The sequence below is a fragment of the Coptis chinensis genome, chromosome 2 (genome assembly GCF_015680905.1).
Source record: "Coptis chinensis isolate HL-2020 chromosome 2, ASM1568090v1, whole genome shotgun sequence".
Classification (NCBI taxonomy): domain Eukaryota; kingdom Viridiplantae; phylum Streptophyta; class Magnoliopsida; order Ranunculales; family Ranunculaceae; genus Coptis; species Coptis chinensis.
In genome coordinates, this window is record NC_141457.1 from 66,835,391 (window position 1) to 66,846,170 (window position 10,780).

At 36.8% G+C, this 10,780-nt stretch overlaps 1 protein-coding gene across 1 annotated transcript; it reads right to left on the minus strand.

Annotated features, from left to right (window-relative positions):
- Positions 1-435: 435 nt before the first annotated feature.
- LOC147517289 (7-deoxyloganetin glucosyltransferase-like) lies at positions 436-4,794 on the minus strand. Its single transcript, XM_086589585.1, has 2 exons — positions 3,795-4,794; positions 436-1,464 (listed from the first exon to the last, which is right to left on the minus strand). The coding sequence occupies exons 1-2, from the start codon at positions 4,303-4,305 to the stop codon at positions 542-544; spliced, it is 1,434 nt and encodes a 477-aa protein (XP_086445711.1). The 5' UTR covers positions 4,306-4,794; the 3' UTR covers positions 436-541.
- Between the last annotated feature and the right edge of the window lie 5,986 nt (positions 4,795-10,780).

The following is a 10,780-nucleotide window of genomic DNA, read 5'->3' on the forward strand; positions in this document are numbered from 1 at the left end:
ATACCAATTAATGGTTGGCTATATTGGAGAGTGTAGAAATGGCAGTGGCAAGGGGACAGAGGAAACTCTGGGTAGAATCTAATTCCGGTGCAGCAATACAAGCATTTAACTCAGATGTATTACCATGGCAGATGCAACAGAGGTGGAAGCAATGCAAAAAGACAATACAAGAACTAAGGATCTCCAGCACTACTCGCTGACACAGCAGCAAATTATGCATTTACAATGACTAGCAATATGGCTTTCTTGTTTGAAGGGAGACCCAACTGGGTCACCAAATGGGAAATGCCATTTGTGACAATCTATAGATATGTAAACTAACCCAGGGGTGTTGTGCATATGATTGGTAAATGTATATAAGACCTAACCTGATGTGTAATGTAGTTATGTATATTTCAACATATCAACAATATGCTCACTTAGCCAAAAAAAAAATTAAACAATGAAGATATTCCTAATAGATTATTATCTCAAATATAAGCCAATAAATCCATATAGTACTAGAGAAACAATCCATTTCAATAGTTTAATACATATCTTACTAATAGAGGGCTTCATTGAGAAGCTTGTCGACATTCTCGTAAGAAGAACCACCAAGAGAAACAGCCTTTTCAGCTTTCTTCTTCCATTCAACCGCGTTAATCTTCATCTCCTTACCTTTCTTCCCCTGTAACATTTCTCTCACGGCGCTCTCCACTTCTTCTCGTTTGACATCACTGTCGATCTCCATCCCTATACCCCAATGGATACAACAATATCGGCAGTTCATTTGTTGCTCAGCGAAAAAAGGCCAGCATATCATCGGCACGCCACTGCAGATACTTTCAATTGTAGAATTCCATCCACTGTGTGTTAAGAAACCACCTACGGAAGGATGGTTGAGTACTTGCTCTTGTGAACACCAACTTGCTAATAGACCCCTTTCTTTAGTTTCCACCACAAACTCAGGTGGAAGAATTGACGTGTCACCAGATACAAGACCAGGCCTAATGATCCATAAAAACTTTTGGTTGCTATTAGCAAGTCCCCATGCAAATTCGGTCATCTGTTGAGGCGTAATGGTTGTAATGCTACCGAAATTCACGTAAACAACTGAATTAGGTTCCTTCGTATCGAGCCATCTGATGCACTCTGAATCTTCTTTCCATAAATTAGACCCAATAGAATTTAATCCCTTTTCTGAAAAATGTCTGACAAGCAGACTTAAAGAACCTATGGTGTAAATTGGAGGCAATTCAGATCTAACTGCATTAATAGCGTCATCTTCGAGCGCATCAAAAGTATTTAAAATTATAGCAAACCCTTCCTTAGCTTTTTCTGCTTCTCCAAGCTCAAAGTTGAGCATAATGTCATCCCGATCCGTAGTTCGAATGAAACTCGGGAGATCTTTAAGACGAATATCTTTAAATCCAGGTACCCAGTCGACTGGTGTGTCGAGATATCCATTTGTAAGATAACTTTCATCTGCAGAAATACGCACGATGACAAAGTAAAGTTAATCAGCAAACCTTTTTAAATGAAAAATGTAATGCACAGACATAAAAAAAGTGCTTTAGATATAGCGTGTGCTAAATTAAGAGGAGTGCCCATTAGCTACTCCTTTAATGAAATCAAAATGATCTGATGACCTATACAACAGAACCCTTTCATCTTCTTCTTTATGACACCTCTTGTGCAAATGGAACACTGAGTCATGTCCCCAAACCCAAGAAGTCCATCACCAGGCAGTGGTGCCGCCTATGCAGTCAAAGCTCTCCTAGGCCCATAGCATAGGAGCTAGGTTCCCCCAAGCGCCTGCCTAAAGACCACTTCTAAGTCCATGCCAGCTGGCCCCTAGATTCACCTCGACGGCCTAGTTAGCGCCTGCGCCTTTAACTGCATTTGTTGCTGCTCTCAAGGAACTAAATTTCGGAAATTTTTGTGAAAATTTCACAAAGGTTTTTGTTTTCGGTGGGCACCAAAACATTTCGACAGTACATTTTCTGTTTGCAAGTTTTCAAAGTTATTTCGTGAAAATTTCTGTTTTTTTTTTCGATTTCGTTTCTCAAACATTTATTTAGCCTTCCAATATATTTGAGACTCATCACTTTACCTTGGCATATAGCCATCCAAAATAAGCAACTTCCTCCATTTTGATTTTATTTTGTCTTATGAATATTTGATTATTGAAAGATGTAATATGTGTCTATTTGAGAGAATTGTTACTTTTGAGATAGAAAATTGTTTATTTTGGTTATTTTTGGTATATAAATATTTTTGTCACTTTTGGTCACTCCTGCGCCCATGCCAGCTGGCCTCTAGACTCACCTCGAGGGTCTAGTTAGCGCTATTGCCTTTAACTGCATTGGTTGCATGGAACCGCAAAACAGAGGCACACAGTCAATAGTGATTTCTAGTCACGCAGGTGTATCTCTCTCACAATTAACCATTTTCAGTAATATTTTTTATTTTGTATCCTTGTTTGATGATCACCTAGCTAGACATTTACCTTCATCACGCACTGACAAAACGAACAAAAAAGAAGGGCAACGAATCATTGATGTATACAAGATTTCTAGCGTGTTTACTTTGTGGAAATTATTCCCACACTCAACTTGGGCCAAAATTCTATCAGTTAGTTGACTTGAGGGTGGAAATTATTCTCACACTCAAGATCTCTATCTCACCCAAACTCTTCCACTTCCCCCTACTTAAAACAAACTTGTCCACACAATATATCTAATAACTAGTGGTGACTGGAAAAAAGTCCTTACGACTTACGAGAGTACGTGCAGTCCAAAATGATCTATCTATCTACCAGGAAAGTGCGGGGCCTAAAAGGCCCATTCAATAATAAGTAATTATTCTCACTAAAATACGACTTGGCAGATTTAAGTGTTTGGAGGATTTGTACAATTTTGTTAAGTGTAATGGGATCTATCCAAAAAGTAGTTAAAAGTTACCAATTGCGGCTGGGCTTATAAATTGTTGGGCTAGCCCATAAACTGTTGGGCCTCTAAATTTGACATTGTACTGTATAATTGGTTGGCCCAATTAATGCTATTGGGCTTATGGATAATGGGCAATTGGGCTGGCCTTATGTTGAAGACGCGACAAGTTATTTTGTGCCGAAGGCACGGCTGGCCTTGCGCTGAAGGCGCGACATGTTGTTTCGCAAGGCGCCAAAGGCCCGTCGAGGTCTCGCAAGCCATAGTCACGGGCATACCCTAGTTAATTTACAAATTAAAAAATAATGAAAAAAATAAAATATCATCTACTGACATGGAAGTCCGAAACTTCCGTGAAGTCAAACACACCCTTAGAAAACTTTATTCTTCTACTGATCCAATAGACTAAAAATACAGTATGTTTAAAAGAAAACACGCACTCCTACACCCTCAGTGTTTACAAACAAGGTTCAGGAGGTTAGGTTAACTCATGTATTCTGAGAAGTGAATTTTGCTGCAGATGCAGCAGCAAAAAATCACAGTTGCCCAAAGATGTGTCTCGGAGTAGCAATAGGCCTGAGTTTGTAAGGGTTATAGATGCGAACTTACTTACTTTAGGTTCACGTGAAGGTTCTAATGAGAATATGAGATCAAGTTGTAAAGAGGTCCTCTCTACACTCTGTAACCTCTCTACACTCTGTAACATTCTTCTCTTATTCTTTTAAAATATACCTTACTTATGTGTTGTGCGCAAAAAAAATCAGTGTTTTCATTGATTTTTGTATAAGATCGTACGAATACTGCTAATAATAATCATCAAAAAGAAAAAAGGAGTAAGAATGTTATATATAGTTGGACAATTATTACCTTTAAGTGGCGTAAAACCGTTATCAATGAGATAACGAAACTGCAGATATCCCACAAAGCCACAAGCACTAGTTGTCCAGAACAACACATTCGGAATACCAAGTTCTTTAGAAACCGTCAGCGTGAAGCTCGTGACCCCATCTGAGACTATGCGCGACACTGGAGGTAAGTTAGGAGTGTTGTTGAGTTCATTGATGAGATTCTTAAAGGGGATGAAGCAGTTGTGACTAGTGGAGTAACTGAGAGCTGTGTTGTCTTGGGTATGATCACCATCAGGTGGTGGAAGACCATCTGGGATTGTTTTGAACTGAAAATCAGGTAGTCCCTCGACAGAAGCAGGACCCCGAGATCTAACTAAACGCTTATGATTGTACTCAGTGTTGACAAATGTAATATGAAAGCCTTTGTAGTGAAGAATTTTGGCTAATTTGAGCATGGGATTTATGTGGCCTGGTGCTGGGTATGGTACGCAGACAGCATGAGGTTTCTTGTTATCAGATATAGAACCCATCTTTACTTGATTTTTTTTCTCTTCCAAGCTTTGCCTTTAGTGCACGAGGTAGATAATCTTGTTCGTTGAGGCTTTGAGAGGTAGGAGCGACATGGTTCTTATAGCAGGAAATTGGGTTAAACTCATTTAATTTGCGTTCCTCTCCAAGTCTCAGTGTCAGATACTCAGATTTCACTCAAAGGCGAAATATAAAATAATAAAAAACTGCAGTCTGATCGAGCATTGGTGGTCCCTTGTTGTATGTACGGAGAATTAAGTGTCCAACATCTTTCATCTTTGTACCGTTTTCGCCCAGGACTTAAAAAGCCGTTATCTGGACGGCACGAAGATAATCATGCCCAAGAAGGCAAGAACGAATAATATATTCATTTATAAATTTCTAAGTCCGAAGATTTTGTGTAAAATGATCTGCTTATTAAAAATCTTAGAAGCTGGAAGCTGTTGAAAATTTATTGAGTTTAGAAATGTCAAGACGAGCTGACTTTTTGTTATGATATATCCCTGCCAAAATTCTGGAGTTATATGGAGAGAAGTGTTTTGTAAGATTTAAGCCAATCTTTGGATACAAAAGTCTTAACGAAGTTAGCCGCCAGAAACACGCACCCTCTTGTTTTCTAGATTTTTTCGATGATTCTAACTGTGACTCTCGGTACTACTTTGCAATTACTAGAGAACAAATATGCAAACCGTACTGCACATTGGTTTTTTTTTCAAGTGTTTAAATCTATCACTAATATTTTTGGGATAATATGATTTTTGAATTTTAGTTCTAATCTAAAAAATAATATAAAAACATGAAAAGAGATTGAATAAGATTTTTTAAATTATTTTAAATAATATAAAATTAATTCTAATTTCAATAAAATGATAGAGTTTTTTGTAAATTATTTTAAAAAAATATAACTGATTAGAATAATTAAAAAAAATAATTCTAAAATTTTAAAATTAAAAAATTAAAAATATACTGTTCGGTTGATAAGAGTGCCCTCGTAAATACCCGACTATCATATCATACAAATATGCAAACTGAGCTACACATCAGTTGTTCAATCTTCAAACCGGTCTTTCAAGATCGATAGGTAGCATGGTTTCAATGGATTCTGATTGTGTGGAATAAAAACAGTGGGGGGCTAATTGAGAAAGGAAGAGGGGGGGTGGTTTCTAAATTATTAATAAAAAAGGAGCTAGTTATAATTTCAGTGAAGGAAGTACTTCTCAATTAGATAAATAGAGAGATTAAAATTTGCCTGTTGATGGTGAGAGTTAGTTCCGGAAAACCCCGCTATCAATATAGTGTAGAAATAGTGTAGATATTGCCTGCCACAAGAATTAAAATAAAATTGTAATAGATTGTGTGGTTGAAATGAAGGCCCACATGTTAACCCAACCTAGCATATCTTTGAAAATCACGTACTTTTGTGGTAGCTACGAATGCACACACCACACATAATAGCAGTCACGCACTACTCATCAGGCACATGTCAACTTCATGATAGGCCGGGTTAGATAGAATCGATCACCAACCATGTACAAAAGGATTATGGAGATCCTCGAAAGTCTTTGAAGTCAACAACACCTACTGAAATTTGAAAAAAAAAATTATAATTGAAAAGTTTTATTATATTTCAATATCGGCAAGGCCTGGCCAAAAACTTGATACTTGCCGGCAAGGCCAAATATTTCAATATCGTACAATATTGGACTCTCCAAAAACCGATATATATCGGATATATCAATATATTAGTGAATATATATTCTTTTGTTGACTTGTCAAAATTTTGTTTTGTATGTCGATATATTAGAAATATCGTCAATACATACTGATATATGTATATATGTATATATATGAAATATCATTGATATATTGATAAAAATCAATCAAAGATTGGTCAAAGTCAACTATCTATATTGGTTGATATATCGGATACAAAATGTGTCAATATATCTATCCAATATATCGCAATATATTTATATCTCGAGTACCTTAAAAATTGATATATATATATATCGGAAATATCGACAATATTTTCTTCCTTGCTGGTAGGCAGACCAATTTTTACTCTCCTTCGTGTTGTACACTTGCTGACTTGCACGTATGTACTAGCATAGTATAAAATATTGGGATATAGGTATTTATCGATACTCAATTTCTTAATATGTATCATGGATATATCCTTTTTTTTTGGAATATTTTACATTGTTTCATATGCAAATATCATGGATATATAAAAAATATCGACAAATATCTTAGATATTGTAGATATTTTTTAATAGATCACGATATATCATTTATATTATTTGAAATATAATGGTAAATATTAAATAACATTGTTACCTACACAAAAAATCGCAATATATCTCCAAAGATCACTAATATCATAAATATCGTTGATATTTGCAATTTTATATATCTCTAAACATATCGCAATTTTTATGTATCATTTGCTAAAATCTCGATAAATATCACAATATTTTGTACTATGGGTACTAGTATACTACAAACTTCTAGTCAGCGAAGTATGTGCAAGTTCAATTATGACGAAGGACATTGGAGGTCCATTATTGATCCCTCTTTTAAGTACATGTGTGATATGTGATCAATATCGGGTGCTCACCAATGCGATATTGTTGGGAGTGATTTCTTCCGCTTTTAAGTACACAAGCCTTGAGCACGTGGGAGGGAACCTAGGTAGGTAAGTAGGTACGGTCGCTCTCTCTCTTATTTGATACTACTATATATGTTTCAAATTATGCCCAAAAGAAACCATAACCTACCGAAAGATAAAAACTTAGCCCATAAAGCAGCCATTGTTGACCATATCAACAATGATCCAATACTCTTGTGCCTAAATAATAAATTACACATACCCCATAAGTCTTTGGATCTATCATGTTATAATTTGTAAGAAAAATTTGTACTCGCGAGATAGGGCCCTATGGCCCCACACCGACCTTTTTTATTAGATAGATTAAAAGAAAACATAAAACACAAAAACACATAACACAAAAAATAGAAACATACACGTGTTAGAAAATTAGCAATGGTTAGAACCGATGGACAACTTCATCGGCTAGTTGTCCCACACCCCTTATAAGATGTAGAAATATATGAGAAAAAGTAGGTGCTCACCAATAAAAAATTGTTGGGAGCGATTTCTTCCTTTTTAAGAACAGAAGGCCAGTGGGGTGCTCTCCGGTCTCTAATACAAAATTATTGGCACTTGGCAATGATTTCACGCTCACAGTCACACATGCTAGTTAATGATTAATAGACACAAGTATTGAGCCTATGCCACACACCCAGTATGGGGAAAGAAATAGCAAAAAACCATAATAAAAAAGATTGATAATGAGATGAAAAACTAATTTTGCTTGAATAATTCAAAATAAAACAGAATGAAGCTTAAAAAGTTGAGAGTCTGGTTCTAAATTATTAGGGAGTTAGAGATAGTTCTAAATTTCAATGACGTGAGGAAGATAGCTCTAAATTATTAGGGAGGTAAGGAGGTGGTTCTAAAATTTAGTGGTGTGCTGGAGATGGTTCTAAATTAGTAAAAAAAAGAAATCAAAATAAAACTATTCGATAATTTATTTATTTATTATTTTATATTTGGGGGGGTTCGATCTCCAAATTCGGTCTCCAAAATGCAAGAGAATCGGGATTTGATCGAAGTAGAATTGTTAGTCTCCTTCTCTATTTGGGTTTCTGTTTGCAAGAATTGGAGTGGGTGATTAGGTGGTTGTGAGAGTATGGGATGGATGGTGGGTTATTATAGTGGTGTGGGCTTTGGTGCTCAATTGGTCGCCGGAAAAATAGAAAGTTTATGGGTTTTGTTCATGAGGAATGATAAGGCAGGTGGGCACCTATGAAATAGGGTATATTTATAGGCGTGTTCCTGTAAACTTTGACTAGAGAACTCCAAACTTACATAACGGCTTTATAATGTCTTATATGTATGCCATTTTCAAACTTGTATTGAATATCCTATCTGTAACCAATCTATTGCCATTTTGCAATCCAGTTAAGTCTCAGCCCGTTTGGCCATTTTGTCGCATTCATATCGATTTCTATAAAACCAATGAAACACACCAACACTACAAGAATACTGAGCATTTGCCACAGTCATTGACCGTGGCTAAAGACCTTTTCTACAGTTATAAGCCATTGCACGACCGTTGCCAATGCGCATGTGGCTAATCGTTGGCCACGGCTAAAGACCGTGGGTAAAGCTTCATTTTATGCCACGGTTATAAACCGTTACATGGGCCGTGGTGAATTTTCCTGCTAGCCACAGCACTAAACCGTGGCTATTGCTCACACGACCCCGTGCCCCTGCCTTTTGTGGAATGGATCTATAATTTAGCCACAGGTCTAGGCCGTGGCAAATGCCTTTTATTGGACTGTATCTAATGTTTAGCCACAGTTTATGGCCGTGGCAAATGTATTGAATTGGATAAAAAAAAATTGATTCTGGCGCCATACTAAATTCATACAATTCGCATCACACCTGCAGGTCATACAAAATTCTATCATTTCAATCAAACCAACAAGAATCTTTGTAGGGGTTTCGCCAAGGTTCGAGTCGGACTACTTTTAACAATTTTATTGACATCATACTTTATACAAGTGAAAGCACATACTAGCGCAATCAACATGCTTTTACAGGATCTGTATTCACATGTTTCCCAAGAAGCCCTTCCTTGACAAGGCCCCATATGACAAGAAGTGTCCTAAACATGCTCATCGTACTAGGTTTCAGTAGACCCACAAGATTCTTACCACGGAGAAGTAGCTACCAGCAAGAACCTGGTAAGAGAGACAAACAAAGTCGCAATGAGATCAAAAGAGAATCCTGGTGATGCATATCTCATTAGTGTACTAAGGTAGCTTCATGCCATAACATAAATATTAGGATGTCACGTGAATTAAGAGTGAAGTCCCCGATGCGAAACTAACTTATGTAATTCCAAGTGCATTAGACAAAAAATGGTGAAAGAGCATCAAGTGCTTATACTGGATGAACTTGAGGTCAAACATATTTGTGCTGAGTAGACGCCTAAGTGAAAACCAGTGAAGGGTGCCCTATTGTAACTTCTCAATTCCATATAATCTTTGGCAAACACATCTTCTTCAGTGAACTGAGTGCTACTATTCTGCTTTCCATGTTTTCTATGTGACATTTCCCAGTCAACCAGTGATTTTAATACGCTAACAAAGCACTAGAAAGAACACATTTAAATAAAAGAGGTAAATGGTAATGAAAAATTTGTTGACGTCAACTATCACCCATGTTTTGTGAACAACTGAAAAATACTTCAATTTACTTGAAGAGACGAACCTTTAATTGATTTGTTTGGGATGCGAGAGTCGAGTGTGGATCTGCATTAAAAGTTCCTTGCGCTATTTTTGATAGAGCAAGAACCTTCGGGTAGAACCAAAACAAATATGCACTAGTCGAGGTACATAAGATCAGAAGTACGATAACAGACTAGTGGAGTGACATTTTAGATTATATACCATGCGCTCAAACAAATTTCTCGCCACAAGATCACAAATCATAGTTTACAAATATGTCTACAAGCATTTGGGGGTCCTTGCATACCTCTCAAGCATCCTGCCAAATCCAGTACATCAGAAAACAAGAGAAAGGAAAGTACAAAGACGAAGGCTACCAAAAACATGTATCCACCCAAAACGAACAACATTGTTGTCTATAAAACTGGACACTCAAACCAAATGCAGAAGCACGAATAAATTCACAATATGTGCTCAAGAAAGAAATTTACCAAAGAACACTCGCTCTTTGGTTCATAGGACCATCGGAGCTATCCAAGGATCGAAGCACTATCAAGGGGAAGAAAACACCAATTTCACCCTGAATGTTTCAAAACACTAAGAATTTAGATTAGAACAAAATGTACAAGTTAATTGAATATTTTTTACATCGTAAATGGTGAAACGGCGAAACAATGGATACTTACTTTAAGGCTTTCCCTAAAACGTAGCGAATAATAAAGTGAAGATTCCGGTTGCATCTTGTGAAAAATCTAATTAGTACCATTGGAATAAATCACAAAGCATCAAGCATAGAAAATAGAAAGTAGGTAAAACTGAAACATGAAGGTTACCTGGAATATAACTGAGGATTGAGAAACAGATGAACGTAACAAGGAACTCGATATTGAATTTGTTCCAAATGGTTGGGTTTTCGAGGTCATTTCGACTAGCACTAAAAGAACTAGAGCTTGAGGCAGCTGAAAAATGAAATGTGCTGTTCTTGATCAGTCTGACATAGTACTTACCATTTTATGAAAAGCATTGAAGCCAGAGAATTACCTTTTAGGTCTTTACCCATGGATGACTACCACGAGACTGGGTTATGTTGCATAGTTGAATTGGTCGTCAAGTGAGACATAGACCCGCCATGCAATTGGTCCGCCAAGCTGAAAAATGAAATGTTGTTGTTGTTGTTGC

Excerpts from the sequence above, each read along its gene's own strand:
- LOC147517289 (XM_086589585.1), bottom strand. The coding sequence starts at position 4,305 with ATGGGTTCTATATCTGATAACAAGAAACCTCATGCTGTCTGCGTACCA. Across the intron at positions 1,465-3,794 it reads CGGTTTTACGCCACTTAAAG|ATGAAAGTTATCTTACAAAT; the intron begins GTAATAATTGTC and ends GTATTTCTGCAG.